At 44.5% G+C, this 18,300-nt stretch overlaps 8 protein-coding genes across 8 annotated transcripts; 2 read left to right on the top strand and 6 right to left on the bottom strand.

The window, feature by feature from the left end:
• Positions 1 to 42: 42 nt before the first annotated feature.
• HXT2.2 (general substrate transporter) lies at positions 43 to 1,710 on the top strand (the record flags this gene model as incomplete). Its single annotated transcript, XM_020216916.1, has 1 exon — positions 43 to 1,710. The coding sequence occupies one exon, from the start codon at positions 43 to 45 to the stop codon at positions 1,708 to 1,710; it is 1,668 nt and encodes a 555-aa protein (XP_020069159.1).
• A 448-nt stretch (positions 1,711 to 2,158) lies between these two features.
• RME1 (Rme1p) lies at positions 2,159 to 3,427 on the bottom strand (the record flags this gene model as incomplete). Its single annotated transcript, XM_020217196.1, has 1 exon — positions 2,159 to 3,427. The coding sequence occupies exon 1, from the start codon at positions 3,368 to 3,370 to the stop codon at positions 2,159 to 2,161; it is 1,212 nt and encodes a 403-aa protein (XP_020069158.1). The 5' UTR covers positions 3,371 to 3,427.
• A 3,918-nt stretch (positions 3,428 to 7,345) lies between these two features.
• CYBJADRAFT_153614 (peroxiredoxin) lies at positions 7,346 to 8,252 on the bottom strand. Its single transcript, XM_020213413.1, has one exon. The coding sequence runs from the start codon at positions 8,114 to 8,116 to the stop codon at positions 7,430 to 7,432; it is 687 nt and encodes a 228-aa protein (XP_020069157.1). The 5' UTR covers positions 8,117 to 8,252; the 3' UTR covers positions 7,346 to 7,429.
• A 692-nt stretch (positions 8,253 to 8,944) lies between these two features.
• CYBJADRAFT_168803 (40S ribosomal protein eS1) lies at positions 8,945 to 9,715 on the bottom strand (the record flags this gene model as incomplete). The annotated part of the gene is made up of 1 exon (XM_020215511.1): positions 8,945 to 9,715. One exon carries the CDS (start codon positions 9,713 to 9,715, stop codon positions 8,945 to 8,947), a length of 771 nt encoding a protein of 256 aa, XP_020069156.1.
• Positions 9,716 to 10,330: 615 nt separating this feature from the next.
• On the bottom strand, positions 10,331 to 11,506 carry ILV5 (ketol-acid reductoisomerase; the record flags this gene model as incomplete). Its single annotated transcript, XM_020216573.1, has 1 exon — positions 10,331 to 11,506. One exon carries the CDS (start codon positions 11,504 to 11,506, stop codon positions 10,331 to 10,333), a length of 1,176 nt encoding a protein of 391 aa, XP_020069155.1.
• A 49-nt stretch (positions 11,507 to 11,555) lies between these two features.
• Positions 11,556 to 12,672, top strand: CYBJADRAFT_22486 (uncharacterized protein). The gene has a single exon (XM_020217586.1). It carries the CDS (start codon positions 11,860 to 11,862, stop codon positions 12,634 to 12,636), a length of 777 nt encoding a protein of 258 aa, XP_020069154.1. The 5' UTR covers positions 11,556 to 11,859; the 3' UTR covers positions 12,637 to 12,672.
• Positions 12,658 to 13,617, bottom strand: AIM39 (Aim39p). The gene has a single exon (XM_020215510.1). The coding sequence runs from the start codon at positions 13,436 to 13,438 to the stop codon at positions 12,710 to 12,712; it is 729 nt and encodes a 242-aa protein (XP_020069153.1). The 5' UTR covers positions 13,439 to 13,617; the 3' UTR covers positions 12,658 to 12,709.
• Positions 13,618 to 13,954: 337 nt separating this feature from the next.
• CYBJADRAFT_163696 (high-affinity glutamine permease) lies at positions 13,955 to 15,628 on the bottom strand (the record flags this gene model as incomplete). Its single annotated transcript, XM_020213790.1, has 1 exon — positions 13,955 to 15,628. One exon carries the CDS (start codon positions 15,626 to 15,628, stop codon positions 13,955 to 13,957), a length of 1,674 nt encoding a protein of 557 aa, XP_020069152.1.
• Positions 15,629 to 18,300: the final 2,672 nt, after the last annotated feature.

Here is an 18,300-nt window from a genome sequence, read left to right as displayed (position 1 = left end):
TGGAAATTTGGTAAAAACAAAAAAACTGCTACGGGAGAAGAAATGAAGAGACAAGAAGATGGAGAAAAGAACGAGCAACGCCATGATAATTTGGCACACTACCTTCCAAATTCAACCATGCCATGGTGGAAGACTCGCCATTTTTTGGTTTTGAATTGGCTGATTCTGATTGTCTCCCTCACATCTACAAATACCGGCTACGATGGTTCACTGCTTAACGCTTTCCAATCTATGCCCGATTGGATGTCTGCCATGGGCCATCCTGAAGGTGCTGTTCTTGGTGCCATTGCAAATGGTGTGGTTTTCGGTGTTCTTCTTTCCACCCTGGTTGCAAGTACAATCTCAGACCGTTTAGGTAGAAGACATGCTATTACAATTGGTGATGTGATTATGATTATTGGGACTATTATTCAGTCTTGTGCTGGTACATGGTTACATGTTAACGGAAATGATAAACAAGAGACAAGTAGACGCACATATGCCATGTTTTTGGTTGCAAGAATCATTCTTGGCTTTGGTAATGGTGTAGCCACAATTGCATCACCACCATTGATCTCTGAGCTTTCATACCCGACTCATAGACAGGCTGTTACTGCATTCTTTAACTCCAATTGGTACTTAGGTGCTATTATCTCATCATGGGTCTCATTTGGTACAAGAAATGTTGGCAGAAACTGGTCTTGGAGAATTCCATCAATAATTCAAGGTTTCTTCCCTTTAGCACAAATTTGCCTGATTTATTTTGTTCCTGAGTCCCCACGTTTCCTCATATCTAAGGGCAGAAACTCTGAGGCTAGGGAAATATTGCTTAAATACCATGGTGGTGGTAATGAAGAAGAATGCGGTGCCCTTGTTGATTTTGAAATGTCTGAGATTGAGCTTGCTATTGAGCAAGAAAAGTATGCAAACCATTTCTCCTACTTGTCCTTCTTCAAGACTCCAGGTAATAGAAAGAGACTCTTTATTCTCTGTTTCTTGGGTGTGATTATGCAGCTCTCTGGTAATGGTTTGGTCTCTTACTACTTGTCTATTGTCCTTAACTCTATCGGCATCACTTCCACTTCTCAACAACTGATCTTCAATGGTGGACTTATGATCTATAACTATGGTATCAGTATCATTATTAATTTGTTTGCACACAACCACACTAGAAGAAGAACTGTCTTCATCACCTCTGTCGCATCCATGCTTCTCACTTATGTCATCTGGACTATTCTGTCTGCCATCAACCAACAAAGAAACTTTGAAGACAGTTCCCTCGGAAAAGGTGTCATGGCAATGATCTTCTTGTATTATCTGGCCTATAACTTGGGTCTGAACGGCTTACCATACCTTTACTTGACTGAAATTCTACCTTTCACGATCAGAACTAAGGGTATAAATTTGTGTGTCTTGGTTCAACAAATCATCCAGATTTACAATGGTTTCGTCAATCCAATAGCTATGGATGCTATTGAATGGAGATACTACATTGTGTATTGCTGTATATTGGCTGTTGAGCTTGTTGTCGTTTACTTGACTTGGGTTGAAACATCTGGCCGTACTTTGGAGGAAGTTGTCGAGGTCTTTGGTGAGTCCATTACTGACCACGATATCGAACATTTGAAGAAAAACAAAGCAATGGCCGAACACCGTGAAAATGTATCAAGCGACGGTGACAACGTTGATAAAACAAGTAGCACTGAAAATGAAAACAACTTGCTCGCTTAGTTAAGCTTTATATGCTCATGTGTCTTTATATATTTAAAAGATAATGTTTTATGATGAACACTTGAATCTGGTTAGTTTTGAATAAAACGATCCTGCTTGCTCGCACACTCTCACAATCTATGTCGAGCATACTTGAAGCAACAACTTGCGTAATCTATCCTTCCTGGCGTGTTTTACATACTCTTATTAAACTGGCGATTAAATCACCAACCAGAGCTGGTTGTCATGGTAGACTCAGGATTAGAATCTTCATGGCTAACACTACAACACAGGAAAGGGATTCTGCATACCCGAGACGATACATGGTTGTCCTAAGCTTGTCATGGTTGAACAATTACTTCGGTAGACGTCATTATTCATTCGTTGTTGACCCCGGACTTCCAGTTTATGACAGTCTATTAAAGAAATCAAAAAAACACTATTAATAAAATAGATTATAATAAATTACTCATTTGAGCTTCTCGATTAACTGTGCCAGCTCCACGACATCATCAGTATTGTACTTCACCCTTAGTCCATGTAATCTTTTGTTGAACCGCGATTGAGGGTTATTGTGAACCAGTTTCTCGTGCCTTAATCTAGCATCACGTCTTTTGAAGCATTTTTGACACAACGCACTAGAGCATTGATAGCTTTCAGCTTCTGTAAATTCAAGTGGCTCTTTTGGAGAAGCATCCGGTATCAGCTTTGTGGGATCAATTAAAGTAGAATGTTGTGCCGCACAATGTCTGCGAACTTCAGCACGTCGAGGAAGGCCAAGGATGGACCATGGGCAATCATTAAAGGGGCATCTGTAGGGACGTTTAATCTTTTCCTCGTCAATATGCTCTGCGAGGGTCATCATCGAGGTAAATGTAGAGTCACAATGTCCACACTTATAATACCCTTTCTTCTTCTTCTCTTCAATCTTGTTCCAGATGGCTTTGTTTCCCTTTAATTGAGGCACGATAGGTACATGGCTCTGATGGTCTCCATAAGTATTCGATAATGTAGATTTGTATACCCTTTGCTTTCTAGTTGCATTTTGCTTTATCAATTTATCCCTCCCCAAAGAGCCAGCTTTTTCTGGGGAAATTAAAGCTTTATCTGAAGCAGAGTCTTTGAGGTGAACGCTTGCATCGGCTTCGCCTTCTGTAACGTCAACGACACGCTTCGAAACTCTCGCTATTCGGTCTTGATCAAGCAAAGATCCTTCTTCAATAATTTTCTGTGCTTGAGTAATATCCATGTCAGACTTCGGAGACTCCCCTATTGGGGACCTCTGTAATGTAGAGCCCTGAGAGTGTAAGAACTTGGGAGAAAATGGTGTTGAGAATGTTGAACTGATATTGGAACATGTTGTACTCGTGGAATTAAAGACCATATTATCAACCCATGATGGCGACTCCCAATAAACACTTTCCTCCAATGGTGTAGAAGATGTTTTGACCTCTTTAATCTGTACGCCCTCTGTGAGTAATGTCATACTTGAGTGATCAGCACCACCAATGGGCCAAGTGACGATGTTTAGAAAAGAGTCCAATTCCTTGGGATTCGCATGTTGCTCTGTGGTGTCACTCTTGAAGCTGTGTGATAAAAGGTCTGTGTTCCAAACTCTATCCGTTTTCTTAGTTGATCTTTCACGACCTTCATCACCGAGAAACAATTGTTCTGTTGTCATTTCGGGCCACTGCAAAAAGACAGTGCTATAGTCATCATAGATACTTTCTGAAGAGTTCATACCTTAAAACACTTTGTGAAACAAAAAAAGCACTTATTTTTTCTATATCACCTAAAACTTCAGGAACATCTGTCATGTTAAATACTGTTGGTCCAAGGCAATAGGCACTTCCAGAATTATGTAGACTAGTTGACTTAACACCCCCCTAGGTTTGCCTTGTGTCATATCATGTAGAATGGCTGCATTACGTGCATGTCGATACAGCTCTGGTCAACTGATGCAATTTTCTACACGCCTTCTTCTTGAAAAAGGAAATTGTTTTGAAAAAGAAAGCGACCTTCAACTTGGCTTGTCAGAAGTTCACACTCTAAAATAGGTCTGTGGTTTTGTACGTGGAAATGTTCAGTGTATGATCGAATGTCTTTTAGCGAGTAATCTCACACATACTCCCGTCCTAAAATTAAAAACCGCTGGCTCGATCTATTTAAGGAAACGTTTGAGGATGAGCCTGTAGTGGATAACTTTACACTAAAGAGTCAGCAGTATATGATTATCTTTGGCTATCCACAATTTATATGCCTTGTAGTACATTTGCTAATCAGCACAGCTTTCCCGAACACACAAACAGCTTTAGCGAGGCACACATCTTGCTGCTTTTCTGATCCATTTTAGGCGAATAAGCACAGCGTTTTAAAGAAGAGCAAGAGTATTTCGACCCTTATATCGTAAATGAGAATGTAAAAACTACAGCAGTAGCTCACCGTGTTTTTTCTCAAATATGTGGAATTCGTAATATTAGAGATATGTACGCTTTCAGGCCTTTAAAACGAAGCGTCTCCTTTATATGTAAAGAGCTACATGCCTATTCACTCTGCGTCTCCTTTATATGTAAAGAGCTACATGCATATTCACTCTGCGTCTGTTTACGTATGCGCATTTCGAGTAATGTTCACTCGGAAAACTCTGAGAAGAGATATGATCTTCTACCAGCCCTGGAAAGAAATCGGGGTATGCTGTATAAACTCCTACATATTTACTGCGAATGTAAGGTGGCTCTTTTCGTATTATATCAATCTTTATTGCTAAGTGTTTTTTGACTATCTGTGAGATGTTATAACCCTCAATCACCAAGGAGTTTGAAAGTAGTTACTGTTTACCCTTTGTTATGGATTCTTTGTGTGTGTTTTTCTGAATCATTGTTAATATTTTCATCTTTATTGCGGGTGAATTGAAATTATATTACAGATAGCTTCTTTGAAGATCTGCTAACAGGACCACCTTTCCTGGGTGTTTCACCCTCTTGAAATATACACAAATACTTTAATTTTTATGATGTGATTTTTAACACGTTCTTGCTGCATAGATTAGACCTTTTCGCTGGTTGTACATGCCTCCGTTTAAAGCTCCCCCAATTATACACATCTTACATAGGTTCATTTGCTAAAAGGCTATTGACCACAAGTGAGGACGATTGCTACATTAGTACATTCTACGCCAACTTGCAAAAGTTATGCATACAGTGCATTGATGTGCAGACGTATGACCACCCAAGAAGTTTTGATGCCCTTTTTGACATGGTGTTGAACGCTTCAATGTAAGAATGGAGCCTACAAAAGTAACAGCCAAATTCGTTTCCCAAACAAGTTATAAGTGTATATTTAAAGTTTATACTCACTCAACTAACGCAGCCGCAGATATCAGTATATGGTCTTCCTCGGTACAGTAGGTAATATTATACCTGCTACTGGTATGAATTTCTCCAGACCTTATTGGCCGTAAGCTAAGCTTTAACTGGTTGCAACGTTAAATAATCATTTTGTCCCTAGAAGTGAAAGGGGTGCAACATTTTGCCTTTAAGGGCAACAGCCCTGGTGAATGATTCTGATCAATGATGACATCATTCCTTCAACGACTTCCAACTTCTGGTTTCACTTGTCTGTCTTATATTATATGTTATTTGTTGCTCATCGAGATTTTTTTTCCAGAAGGCATCATAATTCTTTATTGTCTGGTCAGCTGATTATAACAGAGTTGCTCATAAAATTCAGGTATTCTGATTGTTAGACAGAAGTAAACCAAAGTGTATGTGGCTCCTTTGTTCCCGTAGGGCTGTTCATGTAAACCACCTATATGTACACATTAGAAATGACCAGCCTACATTACATATGCACTCTGGTTAATAAAGTCCTTGTTTCGTAATGTATTTCACTGTGAGCCCTGTTACTCGCAACTCTAGGAGTATGGTGGAATAGAGTTATGAGTGGTTTAGTAGTTAATTAAATTGTACAGTATCTCATAGGAAAGAAAAGGCAATACGTTCTCATGTAAGACATGTGACCCTCAGTTATGCTCGATTCGGAGCATGAAGTGATTCAGATACCAGGTAGGTCGTTCCCAGGACAATCAGACTAACAACACAGTCTATATTGGCAGGCATTCTATAGATTTTCATACTTGGTGGTTTCAAATGCTGCAAGTATGTGAGAATCAGCAGCTAATTTCCTGTTTATTAGTCTACTTCTTTTGATTCCATCATAGCGTAGTTCATGTCCTTCATGTAAGTTAAAGTTGACCGCCTACTGTCTTCTCCTCTTTGTCTAACTACATTTCACACTGTACTGGGCTATTATATACAGATACCAGTGAATTTGAGCAAATCACAGGTACATTTGTCTATGTTCAAGTGTACTGTTTTGCTCCCCCTGACCAAAAACCCACCCTGTAAACTCTCATAGCTCGATGTGATCACTAGCCTCACCATCACCGCATTAATATAGGTCCCATTTTCCGCTACAACACCTCGACCTGCAATCCTTTTTAACGTTTGATCTATTGGCATATTTAATTGGCTAAATACACGTTTAGTCCATAAGTTCGAATTAATGCTGCTGTTTATGTGCTGCTGATTCAAAACCTTATCATCAACCAATACCAGTTCAATTTAGAGACAGAGAACAGCACGACTGTATAACTACTACATTTAAGAGTATACACCATATGCTATCTGCAGTACACTGCATAGCATTGCATGTTTGGATATGATACAAGAGTAGTCTTGCATATTCTTGCCTTGATGCAATTTTGAACACGGCAAATATCCATTCCTGTCCAGATCTCATAAACCATGATGCAGTTATATACCTCCCATGTCGGCTATTTCGTGTAATATTGTCACTAGTAAACAGAAACAGCATTAGTGATACGTTACGAATTACATCCTTATGCCGATTTTGGAAAACACAACATAGAAAGGGACACCCCGTCATATGACATCGTACCGACTCTATTGCACCAATACCGTGGAATGGGCATGCATTCACGTCTTGAATGTCTGAGTCCTCCGAACTGAAAATATCAACTTCTCTGCTAATTCCAAGTTTTTCTATTGCCATCGTTTCATGCTGTATGGCACTACCGTGTGAAAACCCTTAGTATTTGCCTTTGTTGGATATAACACATTTTTGAATTAAGTACATCAAAGTTCAAGGGTCACACATACTACCATTGAGAGAATGTACATTGCTGTTCTGGGTATTCCTATGTTAGAGAACCATCCAGATATCTCAGTGCAGAAACAGTCAATTTACATGAACTCATTCCTTAAATTACATGAAATAGTTTAGTAAGAAAGGCTAGGCGAACAAAAAAAAAACACTTGTGACAGACATCCAAACGAATATAGGAACAGCATTTAATGTCGTTCTAGGCGTTGCACTTTACAGATACGACGACCGAGTTTTCGTATTGTAAAATCAATTGTGTTAATTACAAGATTACAAGACGCTACAGTTGTGCCGTTATTCGCTAGAAAGACAATCGGATGTACTGTTCCACAGCACCGGTCTCCCAAATTGTCCACTTCGGCCGTCAACTAGTGACCCTACAGCTGTTTCTGAATACATTGATCACATCTCGAAATTACAGAACATAACATATTCCCAATTGAAATTATCCAGCTTATCACAATAACGGAACATAAAAAGAAAAACCAAACAACAATAATACCGGCTCACTTATACAAAGCAAACGTCTCGGACGTCACAGCATAACACAACAAAATCAGTTGTTCTGAGGAACAGTCAAAGGAGTCAGACGAAGGTATGGCTTAATGATTCTGAACTTTGGGAACAGAGTCTTAGCCTCCTCGTTAGAAACAGAGGGATGAACAATCACATCATCACCTGGAACCCAGTTAATTGGGGTCGTGATTCTATTCTTGTCCCCCAATTGTAAAGAATCCAAGGCTCTCAACACTTCTGCAGTGTTTCTACCAGTAGAAGCTGGGTATGAAATGATCAAACGGATGGTCTTCTTTGGGTCAATGATAAAGACAGAACGAATTGTGAGCTGAACACCCTTATCATCCAAATTTGTGGCATCCTGGTAATCAATCATATCATACTTCAGGGCAATTTCCCTGTTTGGATCCGCAATGATTGGGAAAGTGAGTTTAGACCCCGTAATCTCATCAATGTCCTTGATCCAAGCCTTGTGAGACTCAGTGGAGTTTGCAGACAGCCCAATCAGTTTGGCTCCTCTCTTTTCAAATTCCGGTTGCAATTTGGCGAAGGCACCCAATTCAGTGGTACACACCGGGGTGAAATCATCTGGATGGGAGAAAAGAACAACCCAATCGTCTCCAACGTAATCGTAGAACTCAATTGGACCATTGGAAGTGTCAGCTGAAAAGTTTGGGGCCTTTGACCCAAGACGAAGCGTACCGTCTGCTGGTTTTGGAATTGACATGGTTTCTACCTTTCTTTGTTGAACAGAGCAATCTCGCAGATGAAAACTCCAAATGAACCCAGAATATAAACAATATACACCCCTTTTTTATAGGTTTTAAAGGCGTTTTAAAAGCGGTTTTTACCCTTTGTTCATGTGGGTGAATTCGAACTTTCCTTGCTGAAAAAGCACGCATTGCTTGAAAAAACAGCCACAGTTTTTTTTTTTTACTTGGTTGTTTGGGTTACCGCGTTGCCCCGGTGATTTTTGCAAAAACTCCCAAGATGGGTCACGTGATATATGGTGTTTGGATGTGGTCTTCATGAGGTGAACCGCTTGTCTTCGATATGTTGCCTCTCATCAATATAATGAACCAATTGCAGATCCTGGGGGGTTAATTAGCTTCGAGCTGTTCTGCTGTATGGATACCGGCACCTCCTTTCACATTCCTCGCTTCAACTGCTTCAAAATGGTGTGGCTTTTTGGTGGAACACACCCACGATGTAACCAAGACGTATAACCTTGCATGTCAACATGTAAAGTTGCAAATGGAGCTGATACTACATAGACACACAGCAGAGAGTTATATTTCTAATATACCATTAAATTCAAGAAAAAGAAACAACCGCACACACAAAAGTTATACATAAATACACAAGAAAGAAGTGTACTGTAACGTAGAAAAGTTTCAGACTTCAACATGAACTATAAGCCGTAGTTCGTTCCCCGGAACAGTTCTGTCTTAGTTTTATTCATTCACTCGCCCCCACGCTCCATCCTCATCAACAATCATCAATAATCATCAATGTTCAAACACCATGAAATTTTGCTTTTTCATAAGGAAGAGGCTTAGACAGTCTCCAAGATCTCATCCTTGAATCCAGATGCAACCTTCTTACCCTTCTCCTCAGAAGAGGCCTCACCGTGGAGAGCCAACAAAGCACCCAAGTCGAATTTTGGTTGTTTTAGCAACTTGACCTTTCTGATGTGCACGTTTTGCAATGGGAAGATGTTCTTTGTAGTCTTCTCGATCTCACGGCCGATAACCTCTGGGATCAACTTGGCAGTCAATTGAGCCAAAGTGGCATTCTGGACCTCTCTGTTGATGATCTCGGTCATTTGCTTTCTGATGGCTCTAATGTGAGAAGATTGGGCGTAAGTGGTCTTCTTGATTTGGTTAGCTTGACGCTTGGTGAATGCAATGGCAAACACTCTGACAATGTAGTCGTCAGAGGTCTTTGCAGTGACGTTGCACTCGATCAGAGTTTGCCATTTTCTAATCATGGATCTCAACTTGTCAGAGGTCATATCCATACCGTGGAAGTTTGTAAGCAAGTTGTTACCTTGAACCTCATCGACTCTCAGCTTGACGTTTCTGAAGGCGTAATCTTCAGAGCCTTGCAAGTCACCAAGGGAGATCTCAACAACACGGCCCTTCAAGGCATCAGCAGCGTTCTTCAAACCGGTGGACTTGTTCACCAAGGTCTTACCAACGTTTCTGTTCTCAAAAGTGGATGGTGCCTTAATGTCAAACCACTCCTTTCTCTGGAATGGGTCGATCACTTTCTTCTTCAATCCCTTCTTACCTTTGGACAATCTTTTGTTCTTACCAACAGCCATGATGTTCCCTCTGTGTGTTAATACAACAACCAACCAACTAAATCACCACTTGCACTGAGGGTAGAAAGTCTCCTCCCTTCAAAAATTTTTCACCCCCCAACCTGCGAACGCTGCTGTGCGGTCCCTCGGTACACGCGTGTGTCCCCGAACAAAAGTGAAAATTTTAAACACCCAAACACCACTCTGACGCGAAAAGCGAAAAAACGTAGTCACATTCTCGGTACGCGCACTACATCACGTGTTTTGCGGGCGTACCGAGATGCCCTTGCGAGGGACTCCATCGAATGGCAAGCATTGCACTTTGTGGGGGCTCTCCAGACGGGTTTCAAGCACCAATTGCGGTGATTACAGTGACCACCATCCAGGTGGTTGAGTTCTACAGCTCGGACTTTATAGAGTGGAAATGTTTCTTCGTTTAAACAAATATCCACAATGCAAACTTATCTTAAAACCGGATAAATCCCCCATATAAGCAATAAATTAAATACAAAGAACAAGGAAAGAACATCAATCGTTATTGGGAAGCCATTCAATGGCCATTTTGATATTGGCAGCATGTTGCCGTTCTCATCTCGTCAAGAAACAAACAGACAAAGCGCAGCGTACAAACTACACTTAGTTGTTCTCTGGACGCAACTTTCTGACCTCACGGCCAACCTTCCAGATCTCCATGTTTCTGATGACATCCAACTCCTTCTCCAACTTCTCTCTGTAGTCTGGTTGGGAGTTGAAGTCCAAGGAACGCTTGGTCTCGGTACCGTTCTTGGTGGACTCGTAAAGCTTCTCAAAGACTGGCTTCAAGGCGTCCTTGAAGATTGGGTACCAGTCCAAAGCACCTCTTCTGGCGGTGGTGGAGCAGGCGTCGTACATGTAGTCCATACCGTACTTACCAATCAATGGGTAAAGGGATTGGGTGGCCTCCTCAACGGTCTCGTTGAAAGCCTCAGATGGGGAGTGGCCGTTCTCTCTCAAAACGTCGTATTGAGCAAGGAACATACCGTGGATACCACCCATCAAACAACCTCTCTCACCGTACAAGTCGGAGTTCACCTCTCTCTCAAAGGTGGTTTGGTAGACGTAACCAGAACCAACGGCAACGGCCAAGGCCTGGGCCTTCTCGTGGGCCTTACCGGTAACGTCGTTCCAGACAGCGTAGGAGGAGTTGATACCACGGCCCTCCTTGAAAAGGGATCTGACGGTTCTACCAGAACCCTTTGGAGCAACGAGGATAACGTCAACGTTCTTTGGTGGGACAACGTGGGTCAAGTCCTTGAACACTGGGGAGAAACCGTGGGAGAAGTACAAGGTCTTACCCTCGGTGATCAATGGCTCAAGGGTGCTCCAGGTCTCGGACTGAGCAGCGTCAGAAAGCAAGTTCATAACGTAGGTACCCTTCTTGACAGCCTCCTCGACTGGGAAAAGGTTCTCACCTGGAACCCAGCCATCCTCAATGGCAGCCTTCCAGGAAGCACCGTTCTCTCTGACACCAATGATCACATTAAGACCGTTGTCTCTCAAGTTCAAACCTTGGCCGTAACCTTGGGAACCGTAACCAATCAAGGCCAAGGTGTCGTTCTTGAAGTACTCCAACAACTTCTCTCTTGGCCAGTCAGCACGCTCGTACACAACCTCATCAACACCACCAAAGTTGATGGTCTTGACACCTCTCACACCGGCAACCTTGGTGGCGGTTCTGAGTGCTGGACGAGTGGCAGCAGAGGACAAGGCTCTCTTAGCAATGGAGGCACCGGCAGTGCGGGCAATTCTGAGGGAAGCGTTTCTGAAAGACATAGTGCTTAACGATAAAAGTCTGGTTATCAAACAGGGAGTAAAGGGGGAAGAGGAAGAGGAAAAGAAAAGAGGATCTGGTAGTCCTTTTTATATAGCAAAGCGGCCACGGTGGAAAAATTTTTCAGTTGACTCAAGCAGCGGTGCTGCCCGGTGAACGGAGTGCGGTACCGGCGAAAAGGGCAGCCTTTATGAAATTTTGGGGCAGTTTTAAAACTGATTCTTTGGTGATTGGAGTTCCAGCTGGTTGTGCCGTTGTGGTGTGTTGGTGTGCTGTTGGCTGTGTGTGTATTACTGTTGCTGTGCTGGCCAATTGAAGCTGCCGTTGCTCAGTTGATAGGCTGATAAGTTTTGCGATGAGGTTAGCGTCGAAATGGGCCGATGAGCCTGATCTGGTTGAGGAGGCACAGGAGCAGGACCATATGAAGGATGCCAACGTGATAACGTGCAAGAAAGGCCAGCCGTTGGTTTCACGGTGGGCTGAGAGCAGTGGCGATGAGGAGGATGGTGGTGAGGAAGAGGAGCCTGTGCGGTTGGAGAGACGAGGTGGGAAGAAGGAGACGAGACATAAAGGACGTGGCGATCTGGCATCGAGGTTGGGCCAATTGGCTGTTTCCGCTGGAGATCACACGGGTGATGGCCGTGGTGGCCACCGTGATGAACACCACGGTAATGACCACGGTGACCACGATCACCACGATCACCACCACGGCGACCAAGAAGCAGACGACAGGCCACCGCCCACCAAAGCTGCTCGTGACTTTGCCGCTAGGCTGGGCATTAAACTTGATAGTGGCCCCAAGTCGCACACTGAAGCTGAAAGAAAACACAATAGGGACAAGAAGATGCGCTCGAACAGTGAGTGGGACAGAGGGAAGAGAGACTCGGCCCACCAGGCCTCGCCTTCAAGGAGCGTGGCAAGGAAACCGCATGGTGATGCTCCTCGTAGTCACAAGAGTGACGGTAAACACCGTGAACATCGTACTGGCCACAACAAGAAGAAACAGGAAGAAGACAAGCCCTTCAACCAGGAGGAGTTCAACAAGATCTTTGCGAAGGAGTACCAACTCAACGAGGACATTGCCAATGGTAAGAAAGTGGACTGGTCTGCTTTCGATGATGACGACTTTTAATACATGACAATCTGGTTCTAATCTTTATACAGGTATCACAATGCTTTTATTTTCCTTATATACACAATAGCATTCATCCCCACAGTGTCTCCCTTGTCTTGTGACCATCAACGTCACGTATTAGATGGGCCTTCAGTATACGTGCCTGTCTGAAATGCTCAGAGTCGAATATCCCTTTGAACACAACGTCAGCCACCTGGCCGTTCTGTCCTTCTATGGACACGGTCCCCAAGAACCAGATATCAACATCCTTCGACTTATTGCTGTTCACGACTGGTATCTCGAACGAATCCTCGCCACCAAGGTTCTCCATCAGCACTTCGAAATCACGTTGCACGGTGAACGGACGGTGTTCAAACGACACCCTCAGAGGGTGGGGCTTCAGCTGGATGCCCTTGACGGTGGACTGCTTCTCCTCTGTCCAGATCTCAAAGCCCTCGTCGTGGAACTGCGTCTTGAGAGGTAATCTGAACCCCTTCTGGATCAACGGGTCTAGTGAGAGCCTCTCCAGCACCTGTTCCTTGGCCACAGACTTCACGTACTTCAAATCAACGTCTCGCTCCGTCGACGCCCACCTGGACTTGGAGATCCACATGGGCAAGAACACCTTCTTGCCCTGGTATAGCTGGAAGCCAACGTACGCCCCCACAGTACCAAGGACAATGGACGTTGCCTGTACGACGGTCCGTAGGGGCCTCGTGCCCGTCGCATTGGGACGAACAGGCATGAACTGCGTGCTTAAGCATCTCCTCCACGGAAACGCCAATGAACCTCTCGCTGAAGTCTTCACCTGACTGATCATTGTTCGCTTATCTGCTCCTGCTCCTGCTGTCTTTCTCAGCGTTGCAACTGGCTTTGCTATGAATTATGGCTCCTCAGCCATTGGAAGCCCGCAATCCGCGAAATCACCATGGCGTTGGTGCGTTACTGTGGTTATCGCTGCAACAACTATAGAGGCGCAGTTTATGTCAACAACGATGGCTACCCACTGGCTTTTATAGGCGGAGAGCATGATCAATTGGCCTTGGTGTTCGCTCGTGGGTTGGTGGTCAGTGTTCTGGAGCCCTAAGGGGGCTGTGATGCTGCTTTTGAAGCACCCATTGGTGATAAGTGGATGATTGGCAGCGCAGCATCTTATGCATGCACTGCTACAGAGCACAAGGTGTAGATTAAAAGCAATTATTCTCATTACATTATAGAGCCATAGCACTAGGTGTAGGCTGATTATGGAGCCCATGGATCCGTCTAATGTACAAATCTCGTTATTTGGAATGTTAATACCAACAAGCGGTAGTTCTCGTGGTGGAAGAGCCCGTGGTTAAAAGACCCATTCTGCAATCTTCTGGTACCACTTCTGGTGCAGCTTTCCTTCTCTCTCCAAGCTCTCCAGGTAGTTCATCTCGTGCTCTTCGACCTCGGCAAGGCCAGTGATGAGATCTGCCTCCTCTGGTTGGACAAATTTCGATCTCTTGATCAGCTTGTAGCCCACGTAGAGAACAATGTCGAGCAAGATCATCAGGTAATAAGTTAAAAAGTTCTCAATGTTCCACATGCCTGGAAGGAAGACGGTGTAGCCCAACGAGCCCACCATGCACAGAGTCATGAACAAGCAGAAACAGATAGTGTAAGGCTGGAACCACGACAAGTATCTGAACTGTGTTCTGTCGATTCCTTGGGCATTGCATGCACGATAGAATCCAATGTAAGTGATGCACATAAAGAAGTAGTTGTTCACTTGAGCACCGGTACACAGGTTGACGATCCAGCTCAGCACAGTGGCTGTGCTATCACCCAACTGTAACAGGGACAAGAGAGAGAAGCAAAAGGCAATACCAACGCAGAATACCGGAACACCAGACTTTGTACAGTACTGTAGGAACTTTGGTGCAAACCCTCTCAGAGATATAGAATAGAGGGACCGGGAAGAGCAGTAGACATATGAATTACCTGCAGAGAAGGCAGAAACAACACAGAGGACATTGACGATGTGAGGGAACACCTTGATGCCCATGTTAGTCATTGCAATGATATAAGGTGAGTAAGAACCGTTAGAGGTAGAACCTGCTGCAGCAAGTTCATTCAAGGTTGGATCGTTATATGGGAGTAAAATACCCACAGACAGGGCACCAAAGATGTAAAAGAATATCAATCTGTAAAACACAGATCTGAAAGTACCGGCAAGGACTTTTCTGGTCTCCTGACCAGCTTCTCCAGCAACCATGGACAAGTACTCCGGGCCAACGATGGTGAAGCAGCCGGTATTCAAAGCACGCAGGAAACCTTGGAAGCGACCCATGTTTCCAGTGGTATAATACGTTGAGAATGGGCCTGGATCATTCCAATAGCGGAACCCAAATGCGTCGTGTTGTGGGTTTCCTCCAACCATTGTGATGAAAGTGAAAAAGATCAACGCAATAGCCAGGAACAGCTTACCAATGGAGAGGTAGAACTCAGACTCACCAAACCATTTCACGGCAAACAAGTTCAGTGCAGTGTAGATGAAGATCTGGATGCAGAACGATATGGCTGGAGAATAGTCATCTCTCCAGTAGTGGATCATACCGTTAACAGCGGTGATCTCAAAGGGAATGTAGACGGAAATCATGATGAAATAGTTGAAGCCTACGATGAGCTCAAAGGCATCGTCGACACAACGTCCAGCCATTTGAATGAATGGCGACGATATTGGCAAGTAGCACACCATCTCACCAATGGAGGCAGTGACACCGAATATCACTCCTGTCCAGATGAAGAAGGCCAAGAACAGTCCCAGCGGACCACCATACAGCAGACCAGTGGAGATGGTGACGAACAAACCTGTTCCAATGGCACCTCCAATAGCGATCAAGTGCAGGGTTCTTGAGGTCAGCGTCCGATGCGTGGTGTTGTACTGCTTCTCAACAGAAGTTGAAGAGATGGACGACGTTGTGAACTCCTCGTTCTTCTTGACCGACTCCTCGTCGGATGGCTTGTTGAAGTAGTTGAACACCATGGCGATGCTGGCGCAGTGGCAGTGGTGTGGATGCGAAAGAGTAGAAGCGTTCGAGACTCTGAGTGCTCGACTATAGCATTAATCCCCCAATATGACGTACAACGCTCGGGTCGTGTGAAAGCAGCGAAGACGACAGCACGCGGGCTTCAAAAAATGATCGAAACAAGGGTATGGACCAATCCTCACACGCACTTATTCTTCAAGTAGGTATCTATAAGCACAGATACACCTAAACGTTAACTATACAACAACAAGAAGCAACCACACAGGCTTTGCAACTGGAAGAAAAAAAATTTTCCTTCTCCCTTTTAAACATCCATCAAGATTATCCCAAATCCACATCGATTCATGCAAGAGAGCACGAGCGCTTTCAACCCAGCCATAATCCCATAGAACCGTAGTACAACCGTATGCTTTTGTTGATATTGCGAATTAGGCTTTTCCCACCTGCATATATATGATGTAATCGTGAGTCGGACATGCGGCCCGTACCACAGACAAACTCGAGCAGAGAAAACTTTTTCATTATTTTTCTTTCTTTTTGACTTTGGCGTGCGTCGTTTTCGGAAAAGGGCCCACAGCTCAACAGGGCAACCAGGCAGAGCCGAAAGCGTCAACGCTTCCCAATGGCGATGATGCCCGCAAGACAAAACAGCATGTGGGCGTAGAGGACGGGAAACGATAGCAAGCGGTCGAAGAAGGTGGAGGCCACGTCTTTAAGCTTTATAGGCACGTACTAAAAACGATGTGGCGGTCTCAGATCTGTAGATTATCACCAGAGTTGGTCTCTGAGGCGCCGCTGCGGTGGGTGATAAAGCCTGTAGAAAACAAGCCCAATATTGGGTGTATGCGGTGAGCGTTTGGTGTACGTTTTGATGTTGATGGCTCCAGAGGTGTGTGTTTTGTGCGTTGTCTGTTTGTTTGGCGGACGGCCCCAAGGTGAGGAGGAGCTGGCGTGGAGAGGGCACGTCTGTGGCCTTTAACGTGTTCCATCAAGGGAGATGGCACATACGAAGGTGAGGGTGGAGGGGACAGAGGACAGAGGACAGAGGACAACGAGCACTGTGCTGCTCAGAATTGGTCACCTGTCTCGGTTGTGCTCCGTCGCTCTGTCTTTGCGTGACCGAGTATATCCAAGCATCTTATGCAGCCCGTGCTAGGTATGAGCCCTCAGAGGCCTCACGGTTATAGTGACCGTGGATGTGGGCCCGTGATGCTGTTGTAGTCGACTGGACTCTCGTGAATCTGATGCTGGTGGGTAAACTGCGCGCGAACATTGAGTGCGTCGTTGACACTGCTCACACTGAGTGCACATTGGTGTCTATGGCTCGTGGTAGTCATCGCAGCAGCCACCATAAGGCTGTTCTTGTGCCGAGCTTTGATGGCCCAGTACACTGCTTTCGTCTACAGTTCAAGATCACAACCAGTCACCTCCACCGGCATGTCTGGTTTCCCGCTTCCCACGCCGGAAGTACCTTGTGCTGTTTTTCCTTTACGTCACGGCAGTTGACCTCAAGCTTCGGTACGGACGTGTGTATATGCTCGATTGCTCTCCATTGGCGTATCGAAGTATCGGCGTTTAGTGTATAAGCACCAGTACGTGGAATACGCCTCGAACATTAAACTCTGGAGTCACTATGTGGAGTAAAACAGGTGCAACAGCAACGATCATACGGTCACAAGCCTACTCACCACAACCAGTTCAGCACGCTACCCGATGCTCAGATTAGAGTGAGGATATAGCACACCGTGCAGAAACATCTCATGACAAATACCCTCCCCTCTGTTGAAAGATCTCACGCTTGCCATATGCCCAAGACTTGTATTGTACAAGGTGTTGAGCCCCGTGCAGCACGGCTACGGTGTACATACCGTACGTCCACACCCTTTGGGCATACACTGTATACCAGACGACGTTTTGCATATAACGTGCCACAGTAGCGGTCGGGTGCTGTGGTAATAACGCCGATATATATACGTTACATGAACTGGCCGTAAGCCCTGGAACTGGTGCACCAATTACGACTAACCCAAACGTCCGTGCCCTATTAAGTGCAGCACAACACATCCTCAAGTATGCTGGATCTGAGCAATGTACATGTGCCTCGGAACTGCGATGAGACGATGGCAGAAGGCATAGCACTGTGTAGCCTGCGCTCTTCGGGGTTCAGCTTAACGTTTCCAGTTATATCAACGTCACAACATATCTTTCACTAACAAGTTGATCTGTAGTGCTTCAGTACGGTGAACGCAATTTAGACCTTCGCGATCAACTTGCGCTGCCGGGCCTGTCGGGTATGGACTTTAATGCCTGGTCCCTCGTGAATAAAATGATGGTTTTTTCAAACTAACGAAATCAACGCCTAAGGAGTCTTCTAAAGCTGTAGCGGAAGATTTCGTAAGTGTTGTTGCAAGCATGTGCTTGGTGTGGATATGTTAGAATGATACTAATTTGAGTACCGTTAGTATGGAAAATATTTGTCTCATCCTTTATGAATTAAAAGAGGACACCTCAAAGATCAAAAACACTCTTAGACATAGTATTGATATAAGTGAAGCGGCCTGTAAATCTCTCCTTTATACGTACTGCAATTGAAGTATGTTCTGATGTTATTGCTTCTGCGCACCAAGGCGAACTCTTTAACCTCTGGTAATGAAGAAGTACGATGTTC

Source organism: Cyberlindnera jadinii (genome assembly GCF_001661405.1).
Source record: "Cyberlindnera jadinii NRRL Y-1542 unplaced genomic scaffold CYBJAscaffold_12, whole genome shotgun sequence".
Classification (NCBI taxonomy): domain Eukaryota; kingdom Fungi; phylum Ascomycota; class Saccharomycetes; order Phaffomycetales; family Wickerhamomycetaceae; genus Williopsis; species Williopsis jadinii.
This window is presented reverse-complemented; position numbering and strand designations above follow the sequence as displayed.

What these genes read in the sequence shown, in the direction of transcription:
- AIM39 (XM_020215510.1), bottom strand. Translation starts at nt 13,438, where the DNA reads ATGATCAGTCAGGTGAAGACTTCAGCGAGAGGTTCATTGGCGTTTCCG.
- CYBJADRAFT_153614 (XM_020213413.1), bottom strand. Translation starts at nt 8,116, where the DNA reads ATGTCAATTCCAAAACCAGCAGACGGTACGCTTCGTCTTGGGTCAAAG.
- CYBJADRAFT_22486 (XM_020217586.1), top strand. Translation starts at nt 11,860, where the DNA reads ATGAGGTTAGCGTCGAAATGGGCCGATGAGCCTGATCTGGTTGAGGAG.